This window comes from Anomalospiza imberbis, chromosome 9, assembly GCF_031753505.1.
Source record: "Anomalospiza imberbis isolate Cuckoo-Finch-1a 21T00152 chromosome 9, ASM3175350v1, whole genome shotgun sequence".
NCBI classification, from domain to species: domain Eukaryota; kingdom Metazoa; phylum Chordata; class Aves; order Passeriformes; family Viduidae; genus Anomalospiza; species Anomalospiza imberbis.
The window spans coordinates 31,688,021-31,708,729 of NC_089689.1; the positions used below are offsets into that span (position 1 = coordinate 31,688,021).

At 40.3% G+C, this 20,709-nt stretch overlaps 2 protein-coding genes and 1 non-coding gene across 3 annotated transcripts; all 3 read left to right on the forward strand.

Moving 5' to 3' along the window:
- The first annotated feature begins 1,168 nt into the window (after positions 1 to 1,168).
- RABGGTB (Rab geranylgeranyltransferase subunit beta) lies at positions 1,169 to 13,100 on the forward strand. The gene is made up of 9 exons (XM_068199061.1): positions 1,169 to 1,321; positions 1,808 to 1,915; positions 2,914 to 3,111; positions 4,199 to 4,304; positions 5,725 to 5,777; positions 5,905 to 6,015; positions 9,077 to 9,202; positions 9,992 to 10,141; positions 12,040 to 13,100. Exons 1-9 carry the CDS (start codon positions 1,184 to 1,186, stop codon positions 12,178 to 12,180), a joined length of 1,131 nt encoding a protein of 376 aa, XP_068055162.1. The 5' UTR covers positions 1,169 to 1,183; the 3' UTR covers positions 12,181 to 13,100.
- LOC137479524 (small nucleolar RNA SNORD45) lies at positions 2,074 to 2,156 on the forward strand. The gene has a single exon (XR_011002311.1). It is a non-coding gene; the product is annotated as a small nucleolar RNA SNORD45 (small nucleolar RNA).
- A 1,948-nt stretch (positions 13,101 to 15,048) lies between the features above and the next one.
- NAA20 (N-alpha-acetyltransferase 20, NatB catalytic subunit) lies at positions 15,049 to 19,594 on the forward strand. Its single transcript, XM_068199062.1, has 6 exons — positions 15,049 to 15,213; positions 15,352 to 15,376; positions 15,471 to 15,561; positions 16,724 to 16,859; positions 17,815 to 17,960; positions 19,268 to 19,594. Exons 1-6 carry the CDS (start codon positions 15,161 to 15,163, stop codon positions 19,351 to 19,353), a joined length of 537 nt encoding a protein of 178 aa, XP_068055163.1. The 5' UTR covers positions 15,049 to 15,160; the 3' UTR covers positions 19,354 to 19,594.
- The last annotated feature ends 1,115 nt before the right edge of the window (positions 19,595 to 20,709 follow it).

Sequence of the window (20,709 nt, forward strand, 5' to 3'; positions counted from 1 at the left end):
TGCTGGCAGAATGGACATTCCCTGGAGTTCTTAGACAAATTACTGGATACGTGAGACTGTACTGCATCCAGTTCTAGGCTCCCCTGTATAAGAAAGATGGGGACTTAAAGGAGGGCATCTAGCACATGGCCACAAAAATATTAAGGGCCTGAAACATCTGTCATGTGAGAAGAGGCTAACTTTTTAGCCTGGACAGGAGAAAGCTCAGATAATTTTATCTGTGTGCATTAATACCTGATGGGATACAATAAAGAGGAGGGAGCCAGCCTCATAGTAGCCATTGACAAGACAAGAGGCAATGGGGACAAATTAAAATACATGAAATTCCACTGGAACACAATTTTTTTTTTTTTTTTACTGTGAGGGATGTTACATGCTGGCAGAGGTGGCGGAGTCTCCATTTGACTCTCAAAACTCAACAGGTAGTGGTCTTGAACAACCTGCTCTAGCTAAGCCTACTTGGTGTAGATGGGTTGTGCTCCATGATTTCAAAAGTTATCTTCAAACCTCAATAACTCTATTAAGTAATTTCCAATTTCACTCCAAAATGTCCTTGCCTCTGTCTGGTCTCTTTCATGTCTCATCTGAATTTACTGGATGGTACTACTGCTGTCATCAGGTATAAGCTCTGCCTGCAATCCTTACTTCTTGGGTAAGCTACCTGGAAAATCAGTTCTTTAAAGAAAGCATTTAGTCTCTATAAATTACTGACTTTCCTCCAAGAAGAGTCATAATACAACATCTTTGGTAAGTATTTGACGTATGTAAGAAACAGACCTTATTTTGACTGTCCTATGCAACACAGCATTATACTTAGTACTACTTCTTTGATGTTCCTGCCTGGTATAGTTCAGGGGGAACGTGCCAGCATCAAGAGTTGGTAATCATGAACAGAATCACCCAAGACAATTTTAATGAAGAAGCAAGAGAGACGGTTTTGAGCAAAAAGACAGTTATCTTTACCTATTTTACCTGCGACTAAATTATTGGATTTGCTTTTTCATAGAGCTGAGGAAGGAACGAAGTTATTTCCAAACGCTGTCCTATTTGCTGTGATGCAAGAAAGTGCACAGCTAGAGTTAGTGTACTTTAAATGCACTACCTGTTTCAGAGCAGACTTTATCTGCAGCAACTCAAAAGGCCACAGCCGCTCCCGGCCCCCTGAGGGCCACAGCACGGACCCATGCGCGTAGCGCCGCTCGGTTCTGCGCAGCCACCGGCGGGCGGGGCCCGAGCGGGGCCGGGCGGGCGCAGCGAGGCCCCGCAGGCCAGCGCCTTCCGCTTCGCCTCGTCCTCTCTTCCTGTGCGTGCGGAGAACATGGTGGGTGGAGGGCTCCGTGCTGCGGCTCGTCTCGCCTGCGGGAACGCGTTGTTTTCTAGCGCGCGGCTGAAACCGGCCTGGGAGGGACGCGGGTCGCGCTGGGTCCGCTCGGGGGCCGGGGCGGCGCTCGCCTCTCCGGCGGCCCGGCAGCGCGCGGGCTGGGCCGGGCCTCGCGGAGCCGTGCGGGAGCGGGGCGGCACGGCCGGGCTCGGGGAAGGGCTCCTGCGTCCGGCACTTCAGGTTGTTCTTGGCGAGTTGGTGTTATTTCTTAGCTTTATTGCGAGGTTTGGTTCGTAGCCTTTCCTGGGGAAGGGTTTAGCCAGGCTGAACAGTGATGGCATGAGATGCGCGACCTGACCTAGGCTCAAAATAGCTAGAGAGATGTTTTTTTCCCAGAGTCACAGTCACCGGTGTTGGCTACTTTATACTAAGTTGCTGAAACGTTTTGACCTGACATTGCAACTGACTTGTTGGTGCTTTTTACAGGGGACACCGCAAAAGGATGTTATAATAAAACCCGATGCCCCAAGCACATTACTTTCAGAAAAACATGCGGACTATATAGCTTCATATGGAACAAAGAAAGATGATTATGTACGTATCAGTGTGTTACAGTACAGCTGTGGTTTTGTTAACAGTAATAACCTTTATTTATTGGCTCAGATTTAAGGGTTAGATGCAAGTTAACAAGCTAATTGTTTTTCACCCTGCAATCCAAAGTATAAAATACTTTGCCCTTGTTAATGTCTCTAGGTCTGTGGTGAGTTTTGGCATGTATTATCTGACTATAATTTTGAAGATTATCATTTTAGCTCTATAATTACTCTGAGACCTGAGAAACAAGCTACTAGCTTCTTCATCCACTAGAATGTACAAGTAGAGTTGCATTTGCATGTTACTCTTTTGGTGGGACAACTTACATCAGTTTTACAGTCATAAGTGGTTGGATGTATTCCTCAACAATAGGATTCCACTTCCAGCAGGTAAAAATTGTCAATAACTGCTTATGTGAAGAAAAGTTGCAGTTACCTTTACTGTTCACAAAGCATGCCAAACACTGTTGCTTTCAATTGTAGTGCATGTAAAAAAAAATGTTTATGTAGTGCAGGTGATGTAATCAGTGTAAGAGAATTCAACAAAAAATTTCACTCCCTAGTGCGACTTAAAATTGTGAGAATTTTGGCACTGGGAAATAGACTTGTTATTTTTTGAGACTAGTTGGGGTGGCAATTTGAGGGCTTCTTTGAATGTCAAGATAGTAAGTGATCTGAAGTGAATTGGTGCACAACTACTTGTTTGTGGCTAATTTGACATTGAGCTTGACGGTTTGAACTAGAAAAATACAAGGAGGAAGGGAGTGTAGTACAGGTTGGTATCTACATGTGCCTTTTCCCATATGCATGAGTATGTGTATACACATGTTCATGATGTACAGAATATGTCTGAGTGGCTGATGCGTAGTTGCTAAGTGCTTGGAAAATGATTGACTAACTAGAAGCTAAGATATTTGTGAAAGTTAAGTAATGTATTTTCATTGCGCTATATTGATGGTGTGCTTCTCTGATCAAGAACTAAAATAACGCACTGTTTAGGAATACTGTATGTCGGAATATTTGAGGATGAGTGGTGTGTACTGGGGACTGACAGCAATGGATCTCATGGGGCAGCTGCACCGAATGAACAAAGAAGAAATTCTGTCATTCATCAAATCGTGTCAACATGAGTGTGGTGGAATAAGTGCCAGCATAGGTCATGATCCTCATCTTCTGTATACCCTCAGTGCTGTCCAGGTAAAAGTAGAAGGGTAATTTTAGAAAAAAGTGTTTGTGATTAAGTTTTTATGATTGCAGATTTATGAACCAGTTACTGTTGGAGGCCCATGATAAAAATGATTTCAGTATCTTAATGAAAAGAAAAAAATCTAATGGACAAAACTGTAGGATTCAGCTGTATCACGTTCTAAATATTGTCATACTTGGGAATGTTTTACTTTTAATGGTCAATTAATGGTTACTGCATTATTGCCAGTTTTGTAAGTTATCTTGGAATATTCCTTAGCTACAGGTTTTACTGGAGCATTTTATAGATAATTTTTGATTTTATAAATTCTTAGTGTATGCTGAGGTGACAAGATACGTATGACCAGAACAAGAGCAAAATTTTTTATTTTTATACGAGTTTTTTCACATGACATTGTGTCATACAAATTTGCTGGTTTAAATCAGTGGTGGTTTGGAAAATTGTATTCCCTACTATAACCTTTATTTTTCTTCCACAATATATTCACTGCACAGTTGGTGTATAATCATATTGTTCATACTTTTTCTTAAATTATTGCATTTTGGTTCTCTTCGTTAAATTTAAAATTTTAATGTAAATAAAAATCTAATAATTTGAAATGAGTAATTGTTGACAAGTTTGTACTGTAAGTGCAGATAGTAACTAGCAGGTTAACATACACATATCCAAGTAGTCGCAGTGCAAAACTACAAATTGGTACATCTAAGGTGTCATTGTCCCATTACAGTATTAACCATAATCAAATCTCTGTTCTACATATTGCTAATATAAAATAAATAAACCTGGTTATGGTTTTGAAAGAAGACCTCAACACTGGAAAGTAGCAAAGCATGAAAGAGTTCAGTTTGAGTTGTTTGTATCTCCCTTTGAGAATGTCCCAAAGGTTTTAGACAAAAATAATCTACAGTGCAGAGATTAACTACTAAAGTGAAAAAACTTTAATAAGCCTTACCAAATAGCATTCAGAGTTAATTAAATCAAGTCTTTTATAAATCCATTACTTCTTTTTGTTAAGAAATAAATTTTTAAAATTTTTGCTCCACTTTGATTGTTACTGTGTCCTTTTTCCCCCCCCAGATTCTTATCTTATATGATAGTCTCCATGTAATTGATGTAAATAAAATTGTTGAATATATACAGAGCTTGCAGAAAGAAGATGGATCGTTTGCTGGAGACGAATGGGGTAATTTTTAGATCTCTTGAATGTAGTGTCTAGGTTGCCTTGTGTAAGTCTGTAAACTTAAGTTCCCTTGGGTAGTCTTTTTGCATATGTATTATATGTGAACATTTTATTTTCTGAGTCATGAAAAAGAAGGGTTTGTGAAGGACAGAATTATATTTCATTCCTTTCATAAATACTCTCAACTTCAGTTCCATTCTTGTATTAAGAATAAAGTGTCTTGAAGAAGAAAACTTTTGGGCATTTTTAACTTAACAGTGCTCTGAAATACTAGAGACACTGTTTCATAAGGAGCATTTTATACTTGCTATTTGATAGTAGTTAGTAATGACCTATATCCATGTCAAATGTGAAAGGATTTTTCACTATATGGGAGTGAGAAAGACTGGGTTTGTACTCATGAACTTCTCTTAATACTGTTTTTCTTTCTGCATATAAATTCTTTATGAACAAACACAGCATTTTTAAGCTGTGGCATAAATATTTAGTCACTCTTAAAGTATTTCTCACCACAGGAGACCTGAATTTTAAGAAAATCTATTGCATGTCACTCTTGTTCAGGTAAAATTCAGCAACTGAGATCTTAGCAGTATATGTATGCTACTGTAAAGGTAGATGATGTGCTGTCTGCTAAATTGGTTCATATTTTGCTGCACCCTTTTTGTTGAAGTATTATGAGAGGTGCAGCTTGAGGGAGTGTGATCCCTGATGTAGGACAGCACAGCAGATGTTTGGTTTATATGTTTCAGCTTGTGAATTTCTTATGAACAGAAGTCTTGCAAAAGTTCAACCAAGAAACAGAATGTTTGGAGCTCAGTTAAATTTTAAATTGTGACTTCAAGTATTAATTGCCTGGAGTTGGTGCTACAAGAGTTATACTGGACTTGACAAGCAATCATTCTGTTATAGATGTAGGGGCTTTGGTTTTTCTTCCAGGTATAAATATGGCAAAGAAGCCTTGTAACTTTAATTAGATTTCCCCTAAAACACGACATGGCTTCTACTTCTGGCTGGATTTAAGGCAGAGCAAGAGTTGTCTGATTATTTTTGCATTATTTCAGTTGCTCTGCAATTATCTGTAGAGCACTGCAGATAAACTCTAAAATTAAACAGTTGTTTGTGAATTACCATTAGCTGAATTGATTTGGATATATAGGTGCCCAGCTCTAAATGAGTTGTCGACTTTTATGAACAGTAAAACATACAGATCACTTAAATGGTAACATATATTTTCTAAATTACTGGGGAAATAATTGGTAAGCTGGAAAATTAAATTGTGTAGGGGTTTTTTTTGTAGCTGATTTTTGTTTTTTGATGTAGAACCTAGGATTTTAACATTTTGTTCCATATTTTCAGTAGTGATTTAAATGTATGTTTGTTGAAGAAATAATCTGCTTTCATTCCTTGTCCCCCCACATTATAGGAGAAATCGATACAAGGTTCTCTTTCTGTGCTGCAGCAACTCTTGCACTTCTGGTAAGTCCTAAACCATCACTTGCACAAGTAGAGAATCGATTGGTACTGCTCTTTGGTACTGCTGAAGTTTCTGCAGCCGATCAGCTTGGTAGAATATCAAGTGCATTAGTTATTTTCTGACTTGCAGGGAAAGCTGGATGCTATTGATGTGGAAAAAGCAGTAGAATTCGTTTTGTCTTGTATGAACTTTGATGGAGGATTTGGTTGTAGACCGGGTTCCGAATCACATGCAGGACAGGTGAGTTTCTCTTTATATGGAAATACTTTAAATTAGCAAGCATCACATACTGCCTATAAATGTTTCTTTACAGCATGTATCAGTGATGACAATGGATGTACCTTTTGTTTCCCAAATGCCTGATTCTAGTATCTTAGTTAAAATAAATGAATAGATACATAACCTAATTTGGGAAGGCAAGTCAAGACTTGAAAGTTTAGGTAGGAAAAAAGACTGTAATGGAACAGCTTTTAGGACTGCAGTTGAGTCTTCACATAGTAATTTTGTAATTGCTAGCATGAGGATTTTTAGAGAATTTGAAATGGATATCAGTGGAGACGGTGAACAAGATTTATCACTGTTTCTGAAACAGGTCATAATGAGACGTAAAGGTCAATTGTATAGTCTGAGATTTATCAGCCAGTGAACCCAAATAAAAACAAGACGTGAATCCTGTCAAGAATTACTTAATTTTTTGAGGAAAGTCAGTTTTTAGATTACATACCTAAGCTAGTAATGGGAATATTTATCAGATAGACTCACTAGTCTTACGCACTGTTATTGGTGACAGTGAATTCTGAAAAAAGCTCAGTAAAACATACTTGAGAAGAAAATGCAGTAGTATAATTAGAAAAAACTAGGAGATCTCCTAAGTAATACAATCTATAACTTCTTTCATCAGGAAATTTACATAATGGAAATAAATTTAAATTTGCCTTTCCTATTTTTTTTTCTTTTCATGGAAAAGTTTAGTGCGCTTAACCTGAATGTGTGAAAAAAATCAACTTTTAATGCTGTTGCAGTTACCTTTTTATTTTGCATAATTATGGTGAGTAATGCCATAGCTAGGATTCACCTCATCACATGAAAATATTAGAGGCATTTTGTTGACAAGTGTTGGATTTCCTGCCCCTTCTTTGTTTAAAATCAAGAAAAAAAGTTAAATCTGTTACATGTACTTACCTTATAGTTTTAATGTACAGTAGCATTGCCCATATAGTCTAAATGGCTGGACCATGTTCTAGTGTTCAAGGAAGTTAGTTCAATAGCTGAACCTACTCTGTTTGCAGCTGGCATTTCTTGTGAGGATTCAATGTGTTTTGCTTACTCACATCCTCCTTAAAAAGCTCTCTCTTTCACCTCCGTGGAAGCTCAGTAGTTTTTTGGGATTGTTGGCAAACCTGATCTCCTTTTATGACAGGGTGACCTGCCTAGTAGATGAGAGAAAGGCAGTGGATATGTCTACCCAGACTTGAGTAAAGCTTTTGACATGCTTTCCCACAGAATTCTCCTGAGGCTGCAGCTCATGTCTTGGACAGATGCAGTCTTGGCTGCATGGCCGGACCCAGAGAGTAGTGGGGAATGATGTTAAATCCAGTTGGTGAAGGGTCAGAAATGGGATTCTCCAGGGCTCAGTTTTGGGCTCAGTCCTATTTGATATCCTCATCGGTGGTCTGGACAAAGGAATCAAGTGCATGCTCAGTAAGGTCACGGGAAGGACCAGTTTGTGTGGAAGTTTTGATTCATGGGCAGAAGGCTCTGCAAAGCCTGGATCCATGGGCCAAGGCCAGCTGTGTGATGTCCAACAAGGCCAAGTGCCGGGTCCTGCACTTGTGTCACAACAACCCTGTGGAATGCTCCAGGTTTGGGGAAGAGTGGCTGGAAAGCTGCCCAGCAGGAAAGGACCTAGGGGTGCTGGCTGACAGGAGCTGAATATCAGCCCAGGTGTGTGCAGGTGGGCAAGAAGGCCATTGGCACCTGTACCAGCCACAGGGTGGTCACTGGACCAGGGCAGTTGCTGTCCCTTGTGCTGGCACTGCTGGGGCACCTCCAATCCTGAGGGCAGTTTTGGACCCATCACTTCCTTAAGGACATTATGGTGCTGGAGTATGTCTAGAGAAGGGTGATAGAGCTGGGGAAGGGTGTGGAACATAAGGCCTGTGAGGAGCAGCTGAAGGTACTGGAGGGTTTAGTCCTGAGAAAAGAAGGTTCAGGAGAGACTACCTGAAAGGAGGTTGTGGCAAGGTGGAGGTCTGTCTCTTCTCCCAGTCAGTTAGTAACAGGACAAGTGAAAATGACCTTAAGTTGCACTGCAGGAGATTCAGGTTGCATATTAGGAAGAATTTCTTCACTGAAGGAGTGGTTAAGCACTGGAACAGACTCCCTAGGAAAGTGGTGGAGTCTCCATCTCTGGAAGTGCTCAAAAAATGAGTAGATGTGGCACTTCCTGATATAGAGTAGTGTTATTTGTTGGTATTCAGTTAAAGGCTGGACTTGATGATTTTAGAGGCCTTTTCCAGCCTTAATGATTCTATGATTCTTGGCTTTTTGTGCTTCACTGCATTCATTTCGCATGAAATGTGACCAAATTATGCTTTTGCACCGTAAATGTTATCTCCCAGGCAAAAACTATTAATTTAAAAATTAATATTAAAAGGGGATTAAATTAAAATTAATAAAATTAAGTGTATTAATTATTTTTATTAATCAATTAATTTTATTAATTCATTTAGGGGATTAATAAAATTAAAAGGGGATTAATCAATGCAGATATATTATATGGCACTTTGAAAGTAAGTGTGACATGACCGAACACATAGGGAATTGCCAAGATAGTTAATGATCCAAGTTAGCCTGTTTTTGTTAGGGAATTCATTTTTTGTTTACTGTTTGCAAGTGTTAGGGTAAAAGGCAGGTACAGGAACAAACCATAGACTGGATGCAAAATTTTTGTAAAGGCCATATCCAGCCTGCAAAAGTCAGTTTGACTACTCTGGCTTGAGAGTGTGTTTTTAAAATAAAATTGTATGGCTCTCTCAGATCTCCTAGGATCACTTTCCAAACCTTGCAGTAGTGTCTTACATTATTGAAATATTACAAATTGTGCTACTGGTACATTTTTACAAAAGGAACTATAACAATAACATGGTTTTATGAAGGAAATGTCTTTGAAACTAAAAGTTGAAATTTGTGTGAGCATTGTTTACATGACTGTATTTCTGCTTTGAGATCTTCCTGCATTTAGTCTGCTAAACAACATTTAGTTATTAAATACACAAAAAAATTATGTCTGTAATTTTAGATCTATTGTTGCACAGGATTTCTGGCTATAACAGACCAGTTGCATCAAGTAAATGTTGACTTGCTGGGTTGGTGGCTTTGTGAACGTCAGTTACCATCTGGAGGTCTCAATGGACGACCAGAAAAGGTATCGTGTGGCTTCTTTTCTTTGTTCAAATCTCAATAGAGGTTGCTTTTTCTGAAGCTGAACTACTGCAAAATGTCATGACTTCTATAAAACATTTAGTAAACTTTTCAAAGAAGTCAGGCCTTACCCTGATTCTTTCTTTTGTTACTAACACCTATCATGCAGTCCTTAGCTATGCTTAGTTTGAGTCCTCAGTATAGCAAAGTACACATACTGAAGGATGTCTTGCTGACCACTTGAACCGTTATCCTGTTAAACTGGGTCTTTAATATTTTCTTACTTGGGGAGTGATCTTTTCTATAGGATTTGTATAAAAATTACTGTTATACTGGATGTAAATCCTGAGTGTCAAAGTGTTCCACATCACACTAGAGATTTTTGTAACCTAGAAAAAATCTCTGGTAAACAGATAATCGACCAACAGATTCCCCTGCTTTCCCCCTTGCCCCCAAAATACAAATACTTGATATGAACTTCTTTGTATTTCCTCTTGAAAGAAGTGCTGTTTTTCAGCCTCTCTCACAGAAGGTGAAGTCTTTAAAAATCACATCCTCGTGGTCTTGTTTCTTGAAGAAGTTTGAAAAAGATACTTTTCCCTTCCTGGAAACAGAAGTCCACTGAAAGGAGATGCTATCAAGAAATTCTTTTACTCCAAAGACACTCCTAAGTGTTGTGTCTCTACAAGAGTATTATGATAGTGCACCTGATAATGTGCAGAATTACCAGTAAATTTTGCAACATTATGTTTAAAACCCGAGCAAATATTTAATCTGCCTCTCTGCTTGCCAGTTACCTGATGTATGTTATTCGTGGTGGGTGCTAGCTTCTTTGAAGATGATTGGTAGGATACAGTGGATTGACAGAGAGAAACTGCGCTGCTTTATTTTGGCATGCCAGGATGAGGAGACTGGAGGATTTGCTGACAGACCGGGAGATATGGTAAGTGATATTTTTTCTAAATAAAGTACACATGAAAATTTCAACTGGAGATTTCAACTTTTGTGTGAGTGTAACTCAACTCGTGGTCCAGGTGGGTTTTGCAAAGGCTGCAGTTTACTCTGAAGGAAGAATAGGGTAGAATTGCTATTGAAGGCGTACTTGGGGAGCACATTCTTTACAACGCACATGTATCCCCCAGTGAAGTCAGTTGCCATTCCTTACAAAATCTGGTTGGGTTCCCCATAACACATGCAACGCAAATCATTTCTCACAAGACCATTTGGAAGATCTGTGTAAAAACACTGTGTTTGGTGGTGGGTTTTCCGGTGCATGTATGGGTTCTTTGGGTTTATTATTTTGTCTTTTGAAATGATCTGCAAGCTAAAGTCTGGTGTAGGTTAAATGGTCTTCAATTCTCTTGTTGTTTTGTCTGATCTAATTAAATCACAAGTATTTATTAAGAATCCCTATACACTAACTTTCATTATTTGCTAGCCCAGCCACTGAATAAGTCTTGTAGCTGACATTTGTCAAGCTGAGGGAGGAAGAAGCTTTTGAGATAACATTGTCAAGAGGCTGGTGCTATGGATTTTTTGCTTGTTGAGAGAGCAGTTACGATTTAACTGGTCTGTTCCCTTTGGTTTCAAGTGGAAGCAATCGGTATTGTCCCATTGAAATGGCAGATAAAGTTTTTATCTTTCAAGAGTGCTGGACAGAAAAAAAGTATTGTGAGACTTCATTCCTGTTGAACACTTGGCTTATTTGTTAATGATCTGGAAAGGTATTAGCTGTTTTTATTGCAGCTGCCCATGTCTGCTCCCTTCTCCACAAATGCATTAAAAAATAAAGTAACTTTTTATTTTTTTGCAAGCAGTTACTTTAGTCCCAGTTGGGGGAGAAATCTATTAACTCTGATCTGTCATTTGGAAAGTGTTTTTATGTTCTTAAAATAGGAAGAGTTCTGTATTTCTAAGAAGCTTATAGGAAGACCTTTTTCCTTTTCAGAATTCTTGAAGAAAAGCCCAGAACTTGAAGTCTAAATGCTTTTCTGGCTTTGAGTAATGAAATATTTGTATCTTCTTGAAAGAGCAGCTCTGAAGAGCCTTTGCTCCATATCTAAGGAGAGCACCTTTGGGACAGCTTTTCTTTGTTACATTAGTAGTCATTTAATATTATTTTTACCTGTCTTTGATTGCTGAAGTGTAGAAAATTCTACTCCTGCAGAAATGTTGACTTCCAGGTTTTTGCTTTATTCGTGCAGAAACTCAGTCCTAACAGACCTTGTTGTTTTGGAGTATTTTGTGTTTGGGTTGTTTTTTTCATTTGTTTGTTTTGTAGGGGGAGAGGGGGGTAGTGGTCGTCTGGTTTTAGAAGTAGAGATTTGGGGGGGGGTTGTTTTTATTTATCGTTTTGGGAGGTTTTCTGGCATAATAGGTTGCTGCTTCTCTGTCAAGGTTTTACAGCACAGCTCTGTATTTGGAAACCAATAAAGAGCATTATGGTGTTTCTGAAGAACAAATGGGGAATTTATGGAAGTGGTACCTGTAGATGATCCATTTTCCTTTAAAATGTTAATTATCTTTGCTTCTACCGCCCTGTGATATTGCATGCTAATAGACAAATGTGAGTGCTTTCTAATTCAGAGTTGAAAATCGTCTTGGCAGCAGATAATTGACAAGCATGCCTGAGTAAATCATAGTATTGTAAATGCCTGCTATGGAAATTTCTTGCCTGTCAACACATGTTAACACAAATGAAAGTTTATTCAGTTGTATTGTCTTCCCCAGAGAAGCCATCGAGATTTTCATTTCTTTGATGGCAAATTAAAATTTCATTCCATACAAGTGAAAAACCAATTGACTTTTGGAAACAGACACAAGCTTTCTTTTTTCTTCCAGGTGGATCCATTTCATACCTTATTTGGTATTGCTGGACTATCTTTATTAGGAGAAGAACAAATTAAGGCTGTCAATCCTGTCTTTTGTATGCCAGAAGATGTCCTTCGAAGAATAAACGTACAGCCTGAGCTTGTAAGCTAAGCCTCATAAGAGACAAAAGCTTTGTATGACCAGTTGCTTTGGTTTTACTGATTTATAATCTCATCTGTGAAACTGTCAGCATATTCTTCTTTCAGATGTGTTTACATTACAGAAGTAAAGCAGTAGCTTTGCTGTGGACTTTGTCACTTCATAAATTGTTTCAGAACAGGCTGGTTCTCATAATCTGAGTGTAACATGTTATTTGGTTGTTTTCTAAGATGAGTAGAAACATTTCAATTCTGTATCTAAATGTATGGGCCTTGGCTTGTTTTTTTTTTGGTTTTTTTTTTGTTTTTGTTTTTTTTTTTTTTTGGTTTTTTTTTTTTTGTTTGTTTGTTTGTTTTGGTTTTTTTTAATGTAAGATTCAAATCAGAGCTTGACAGTGTGAATGCTTAACTTTTCTATTCCTGTAATATCAACCATGCTAGTACTGGTCTTCATACAGGCCTCTTTTGATGGTGGATCATGCAAAGCACTTTAAAAAAAACCCAAACCAAACAAACCAATAAAATCCTACCTAAGCCACGCACTTAATACCACACACGTATTTAATTATTCCTGTTCACATTTGCCATCACTTTTCTATACTGAGAAACAGCTGCTTCTTCTCACAGTAATTGATACCAGTAATACCATAATTATGGTTCTTTTAAATATACAGATGTCTTCACTTATTGATGAGTCCCTTACACAAAATGCTACTGATACTTGAGATACAGCATACCTTGAGTATGTATAGTGAAACTTGCTAACATTAAACACTCTAGAGAAGGTCTCTGTTGCATGGTGACTTGTAATTGAACATAGAGTTGATTCTAAATCTGTTGCAGGGTTGAAATCCTGCTTTTGTAGCTTTTAAGACACTAATTGTCAACACTTGATTTTGGTGTAATGGAAAATAAAACTAGCTGTGGAAAATACTTGTTCTCTGAAGGGTGAAATCATCTTTGTCTTCATAGAAGTGCTAAAATTGCCTCTTAATTTACATTCCACACATCCTAGCTGAGACTGAATGATATTCCACTTGTAATATACAGTAAAAGGTAATTGGGAAGGGGAGGAAGTCTTTAATAATCTCTGTACTTATATTTAAGTAAGGCCTAAAACAGTTGTTTCACCTGTACTTCACTCAGCAGAGATAGCCACCCAAGATTTGGCCTGCACAGTTTTCATACTAGCAGAACTATATTGATGTGTAGTCATTTAAAATAAAAACCCAAACTCACTGAGTAGAATATATTGGCTTAGGCTACAATATTGGGAATTAATTTGATAATAGTAAAGACTACTCTAGCCGTGACCAGCTTTTGAACCAACTTCAGTCACAGTAACAAAGTGCATTTTAGCACTTTTTAGCACCCTTTTTAGCACTTCAGAAGCAAAGGCTTTATCTTGAGTACAGCAAAGCAGCCCAAAGTCCAGTTTGGCTGGAGAGAGTGCCTTAGTCACGGCAGTCAAGTGAACGGTTTAGCTTTTTCTGTTCTTAAGGGTGTGTCATTATATTATTCTTGTAGTTCTACAGTAAATGAGTGCCTCAAGCAGGAGAGGGCTATAAAGCTATACATTTCCTAACACCTCAAAGGATCAAGAACCAGCCTTAAAATGGTATATTCCGTCTCCCAAGTTTTATATCCCCCCTCAGACCTCTACCACCATCCTGAAAAGTGTAGTTTCTTCCTGCTTCTGGCAGCTCTGAAATCCCACATCACTGTTGCACCACAACTACAGACCTTGAATCAACTTTCTCTTACCAAAATATTGACCCTTAAATTATCAGAAATCTGACAGATCTCGAATCTGACAGGCTACACTCTGTCTGGAGTAGCCTTGCCAGCATCTCCTGATTCCGAATTCCAGGTCAAGAAAGGCCTCTTTCATTGTCCCAAAACATGTACCCTAACTCCATTCACTGCATCTCATGCAGAATTTTCAAGGACAAAAATCAAACCCACAGTATAGCCTCCAACTTTTGGGCAAACCTGCCTTCCGAATAACTAGAGTGATATGGGTCCCTTGCATTGGTAACTTCAGAAATAGCTCAGCATTTGAATGGAAGTGAGAGGAATGGCACAGCAGGCCATGTGGAATAGGTGAATGCTTATGGGCATATGCTTATACTCGTGGACATCTTGTTTCTTTGATTTTTTTGGGTGTCACAGGAGATGCTGTGCAATGGGTGAGTGGAGTATAGTCCACTACTGAGGACAGTATTTTTTTGGAAGAGGTCCATGTTGGCTGGCATGACCTCCAGCCCTGTGTTTTTGCAAATCATGAAGAGGCACCTACTGCTGATGGCAGCAGCATCCCAGTTAAATAGATGGTGTTCTTCTTGAGGATGGATTCTGACTCGCAGCCCTCTGAAAGCGAAGTTGAAGGGCCAGTGGTCTAAGAGGGCAAGGTGGAAAGACTGCAGAGTGGGACGAGCGAGGTGCTTAAATAACTGCAGTGGTGAGGGGTGTTCAGGATCAGTGATATTAGGGTGCTGAGAGCAGCTGTGGGATTCATTCCATATGAGGCGAGCAGGTGCTGGGCACGGCAGTTCCCGTGTGCGTCCGACCTCGTCCGGCGGCATCTTTCCAGGTGCGGTTGTTTTTTCTGCGTATGGTAGTCTCGCATATTACGGTCACGTCGTGTTACGTGTAGCCTGTGAGTGCTCGGATTGGAGCTGCACAAGCTCAGAGCATTCCTGCTACTGCGGCCCCGCTGTGCCCTGCCCCACCGCGCCGCACGCCACTGCGGACCGCCTCAGCCGTGCCGGCCGTGCCCCCGACGCGGCCCTGCCCCTTCTCGGCACGGCCCGCTGCGGCGGCCTCAGGCGCGGGCCGGGCCGGGCCGGCTCAGCGGGCGGGGCAGGGCTGCGTAGGGGCGGGCGCGCCGTCTGCCGCCTTTCCGCGGCGAAAGTGGCCCTTGGGCCCGCGAGCGTTTCCGGGGCAGCGTCATTACGGCCACGCTCAGCGTCAGCGTCGTGATCGCCATCATCATGACAACGCTCCGCGCCTTCACCTGCGACGACCTCTTCCGATTCAACAACATGTGAGCGCCGGCCGTCCCCTCTTCCTGCCCCCGAGCCCCTGCGCGCTTCCCCACCCCGCGGGGTCCTCGCGGCGCCCCGCCGGCCGGGCGGGCCTGGGCCCGGGCCCATGCTGAGCGCCGCACTCTCTTCCCCCACAGCAATCTGGACCCGCTGACGGAGACCGTATCCTTCCCACCGGGGCAGGGGCGCGGGGTCGGGCGCGAGCACGAGCGGCGCAGCCGTGGCGGCCGCAGTTACTCCTTAACTGAGCGCCCAGTACGGGATTCCCTTCTACTTGCAGTACCTCGCCCACTGGCCCGAGTATTTCATCGTCGCCGAGGCGCCCGGCGGGGAGCTGATGGGTTACAGTGAGTGCCGGGTGTTCCGGCGGTAACGTCTCCCTTCGTTGCCTATTTCGGGGATTATAACGCGGGAGCTTTTCTTCGCGTTTACCAAATGTCCAGCATGGAAGAGGAACCTTGCGTTGCGTCTTCCCGTTTCTTAAATGTTTTAGGGTATTATGCAGGACTCATGGCCGTAGCTTCCAGTTTGATGTTCCTAGCGCAACGAGGAGCCTTGGCTGTGGTAACATCCACCCGTGTTTGGTGAATGGGTATTTCTGTAATCTGAAATTAAGTCCCTACACACAGTCAGTAAAAGTGCTGGGCTTGCATTTTGCATTGCCCTGTAAGGGAAAGCTCTGGACCTGGATGTCATTTGCTAATTTGCTGTGGAATATTTGTGTTTTTCAGAAATCATGCCAAAGAGAACTACCAGGAGATGGGGTAGGACAGAGTAATGGTTTTTGCAGGGACACAGGAACTAAAAGTATTTGACATACTAAAGCTGAAAGTATGTGTGCTGTATAGAACATTTCTCTGTACCCAGCACATTTGTTGCTTATTAGCAGTGACTGTGATATCTATAAAAGCACAGGGTGGAAGTGTGAATGTTCATTAATAAACTAACACTGGATTGGCCCAGTGTAAAAAGGAGAGAAACTAAAAAAAAGCCCCCCAAAACACTATCCCCACCTCCACTCTTTTTTTTTTTTTTTCTCCTTAAACACATTGTGTTTGCAGGGCCTTAGCTTTCTATTGCCAGACTGGCAAAGCTGCCCAAGCTATTCCCCCATAATCTCCAAAAGTCTCAAATAGTTGCTGGGATGGTAGTTTTGGGTTTCTACCTCTCTATTCCTCCTTTATTTCAGTCAGAATTTAAAATTTGGTTCGGTGAGACTTGTGAGAATTACTTAAACTTTGCATTTAGAAGTCACCTCAAGCAAGAGATTTGCAAACTTGTTTGGTGTTTTTTACACTAGTCAAGAAACTGCTGTAATATTTGAGCAAAATGACATTTTTAGTGGCTGCTGAATCATAGAGTGAAAAGGTAGACATCTCTGTTTTAGTCTTTACCACAACCATTGTAATGTGTGTTTATCCATGGCTTATTCCTCTTGTGAAGTTGTCTGGCTGCGGGCAGTGCATTACTCCAAAGGTGCTGCTGCGCTGATGCTCTCTATGTTCACAGTCATGGGCAAAGCTGAAGGCTCTGTGGCTAGGGAGGAATGGCATGGACACGTTACTGCTCTCTCTGTTGCACCAGAATTTCGACGGCTGGGTTTGGCTGCTAAACTGATGGAGCTTCTGGAAGAAATTTCAGAAAAGTGAGTAATATGTCTATCTTAAATTTATCTTTTAAAGTAACATTTAAAAGTAGTATTTCTACAGAAACCTGTCCCTGTTTTACGTGGCAGAATTTTGCTTTACATGGTGTTCTGATTTTCTGAAATTCCTCATAGTTGGAGAAAGAGTTATGAAAGTTGCTTAGCAGTTTAAAATCTCAGGGTTTCGCTGAAAGCTAACTTGCCAGAGTGAGGAGGGCATAGCCTGAATTCCAGTAGAGATATGGTATAAAAGAACATTTCTTGACAGGAAAAGAGCTTTGTGAAACATCAGCGCTGTTTCCTGTAGGGCCTCCAACATACTTGTTCAGTAACTGTGGGCTTTGTGCAATGCCCTCAGGCACAATCCTGAACAAATTTTGTACTGCATAGAGTATCTTAGTTTACTTGCCATCCTGTGCTTGGTTACTTGTACCTGAGAAAATTTAATTTAGTGTCACATGAACCCACGGGGAAATGTCCTTAACTGATTCTGGTACGGCAACCCCACTATGGTTGGTAAGACTAGAAAGTAGTATGATGCTTTGAAAAATTTGCCTTGTGAAATGAAGGGGCTATAATCTCCTGTTAGGCAACTGCATTTTATGACTGATTCCACTCCTCCTAATCCAAGCCATCTAAAATGTGGGTACTTTTTAAATTGTATTTAGGCCTGTGGGGGCATTTAACTTGTCTTGTTCTTTCTGATCAAATTTCTGAACCCACGGACTGGTGTAGAATGGCTATGTGACAAAAACAAAATTAAATCCTTGTCTATAATTGACTTTTCCCTTGGTAAAGGAGCGTATCTGTTATTACATTGGGAAAGATGGTTAATTAGTATACTACATTGGACTTGCGTTGGTTTCATTACAATTTATGAGTTGTTACTTAGAAATATATTTACTTGCCATTCCTTAATGTGGTTTTGTTTGTTTCTTTTCCTCCCCTGCTAAAGAAAGGGTGGATTTTTTGTCGATCTCTTTGTGAGAGTATCAAATCAGGTTGCTGTAAATATGTATAAGCAACTAGGCTACAGTGTGTACCGAACAGTCTTAGAGTACTACTCAGCTAGCAGTGGGGAGCCAGATGAAGATGCTTATGGTAAGTTCTTGTTTGGTCTCAAATTGAATGGAACTATTCTCATGTTGAGGGTTCCTGGGCTTGTTTGTAAGACTATTACTATTTTTTTATATGAAACATACAAAAAAAACATGAAACAATTTGAAACAATTATATGAAACAATTTCAGATAGTTGCTGATTAATAGGATTTTTTTGTATCTTTTATATTTTTGTAACTTTTCCTACTTAAGATTACATTAGTTACAAAACAGTCTTGCCATTTACACATTTTGTAGCATCTCTGGCAAAATCAACTGCAAAACAAGAATAAATGAGAAGGAATGTCAGTGCTTTCTTCCTTTCATCCCATAACAGGGACTTGAAACTTTGTTTTTCTCAGATGTCTACCTATAAATTAACAATTGTCAGCATTCACCAATGGCAAAGAATTGGGTAACACTTTCAATTTAAAAGGGAAGGAACATAGAAATTCAAGTATGTTAATGTTAATTATGTTAACAAAAGGGAACTACTGGGTGCTTCCTCTTTCTAGGTTCTTTTTTAAATTATCCTCCCAAAGGGTTACATGGCCAGGCTGTGTATCGTTTCTGTTTTTGCACTGTTTATTTGATATGTAGGAGCGCTGTGAAATACAAAGGCTCAAACAGACACCTACCATTGCCGCATGTGACTTAAGTCATATATTTGTCACTTTAGCTGGTCATTTCCTTTCCATTTGGCTGAGTTTCATGCAGTGTTTTATATCAGTTGCTATCATTGCCATTGAGCAACATTAAGGACAGCAGTGTGTCCTGAGGAGAGCAACCAAGACAGTGAGAGGTCTCAAGAGCAAGATTTAGGAGGAGCAGCTGGTGTCCATGAGTTTGTGCCACTTGGAGAAAAGAAAGCTGATGCGTGTCCTTGTCACAGTCTATAACTTCCAGGGACAGCAGAGGGGGGTGTTGATCTCCTCCCTCCAGTGACCAGTGACAGAACCTGAGGAGATGGAGCAAAACTGTGTCAGGGAATGTTCAGACTGGACGTTAGAAGGCTCTTCACCGAGAAGGTGGTTGGTAACTGCAATGGTCTCTCCAGGGAAAGGGTCATGACACCAAGCCCATCAGAGTTCAAGGAATATCTGCACAGTGCTCCTAATCATACAGTATAATTTTAGGTAGTACTGTGTGGAGCAGGGAGTTGCAATCTTATGGGTCTCTTCCAGCTTGAGGTAGTCTTATGATTCCAGGAAATTTTCTTGATTAAAAATTATTTTAATGGAGAATTCACTTAATATGGCTTTGTACAATGACTACATTACTATTATAACATTTTTTCCTGTTTCTATAGATATGAGAAAAGCTCTTTCCAGAGATACAGAGAAGAAATCAGTTATACCTCTGCCTCATCCTGTGAGACCAGAAGACATTGAGTAACTTTAAGCTGTGGTTCTCATGCAATTTACTAAGGGCCAGGTTCCATCTCCTATAACCCCCAACAACTTATGGATAAGAAGTTTTAGGCCAAATGTTTTTCCCATAAAATACTAAAAAGCAATGTTGAGAAGCTGACTAATACTGCTTATATTGGTAATGGCTGTATACTGCCACACTTACTCTATTATTTTTCCTTTCACATGTGGAGATTTGGAGACTATTAAAATGGAATTACCTCCTGCATGGTCTTGGGTTTTTTTTTGCTGCAACTGGAATTTATTTCTGTTTCAGGAAGCATCTCATTGTATAGTTTGTGAGTTTGTGATTTAACAGTTCCCATGCCAGGTTAATTGTGGTGGAAGAAGGCAAATGAAGCCAGGACACTCAACTAGGATGTCCCAAACCCCTGCCAATCACAGGTTGCCAAATTAATAAAAAAAAAAAAAAAAAAAAAAAAAAAAAAAAAAAAAAAAAAAACCAGGTTGCCAAAGTACTAGAAGCTCAGGTACAAAAATACCAAATACCCAACCTACAAAAATACAAAAATAGTTTTGAGCCCTAGTTTCAAAATAATAGAAAACCTAATGCCAAAATACCAAAGAAAATCAGGTTTCAAAATCACAGATTTAAATTACCAGAATTTTAACTTAACCCAAGTCCCAAAATACAAAAGTAACCCAATTTCAAAATACCAGAACAGCAAGTTCAGAAATACCAAAATAACACAGTTTCAAAACACTAAAATACCAAGTTCAAAAACACCAAAACAATTCAATTTCAAAATACCAGAATATCAAGTTCCAAAATATCAAAATTATCCCATTTCAAAATATCAAACTGCAAAATACCAATTTTCAGATCTCTTATGTGGGCAGGAAAGCTGCTTTCCCCCACTATTATAACCTGCTTCAGGCACTGTAAGGGGCACTGAGGTTTCCCTGGAGCCCTCTCCAGGCTGAAGAATGAATGTGAACAGCACGGCAGATGGACAGACAGAGCAGGGACTCTGTGAGCCTGCAGGTGCACTGAGCAGGGCTGAAAACACGGTTAATGGTGGACACAGAAACTTTACTTCAACACCTCGGTCATGTCAGCATCGCTGTGGCCTCAGTGCAGCAGCTTGGGCAGGACAGAGAAGCCTCTGGCCCCAAGGCTACCTTTGCCCCAGCAGGAGCTGCTGTGATCCACTGTAGCCCTGGATCCTGCTCATCCTGCTGCTGCTCAGGCTTTTCAGCAGTCCTTTGTGTGACGAGGGCTCCCAGGTAAAAGTTCAAAAAGAACAGTTCCCAAATATCCCAAATATTATTTACTTATTTTTTATTTCTGCGTAATTGATTAATTTCTAAAAACATTTTG

Excerpts from the sequence above, each read along its gene's own strand:
- RABGGTB (XM_068199061.1), top strand. The coding sequence starts at position 1,184 with ATGCGCGTAGCGCCGCTCGGTTCTGCGCAGCCACCGGCGGGCGGGGCC. Across the intron at positions 3,112-4,198 it reads ATACCCTCAGTGCTGTCCAG|ATTCTTATCTTATATGATAG; the intron begins GTAAAAGTAGAA and ends TTCCCCCCCCAG. Across the intron at positions 5,778-5,904 it reads CAGCAACTCTTGCACTTCTG|GGAAAGCTGGATGCTATTGA; the intron begins GTAAGTCCTAAA and ends TCTGACTTGCAG.
- NAA20 (XM_068199062.1), top strand. The coding sequence starts at position 15,161 with ATGACAACGCTCCGCGCCTTCACCTGCGACGACCTCTTCCGATTCAAC. Across the intron at positions 15,562-16,723 it reads CGGGGAGCTGATGGGTTACA|TCATGGGCAAAGCTGAAGGC; the intron begins GTGAGTGCCGGG and ends CTATGTTCACAG. Across the intron at positions 16,860-17,814 it reads CTGGAAGAAATTTCAGAAAA|AAAGGGTGGATTTTTTGTCG; the intron begins GTGAGTAATATG and ends CCCCTGCTAAAG.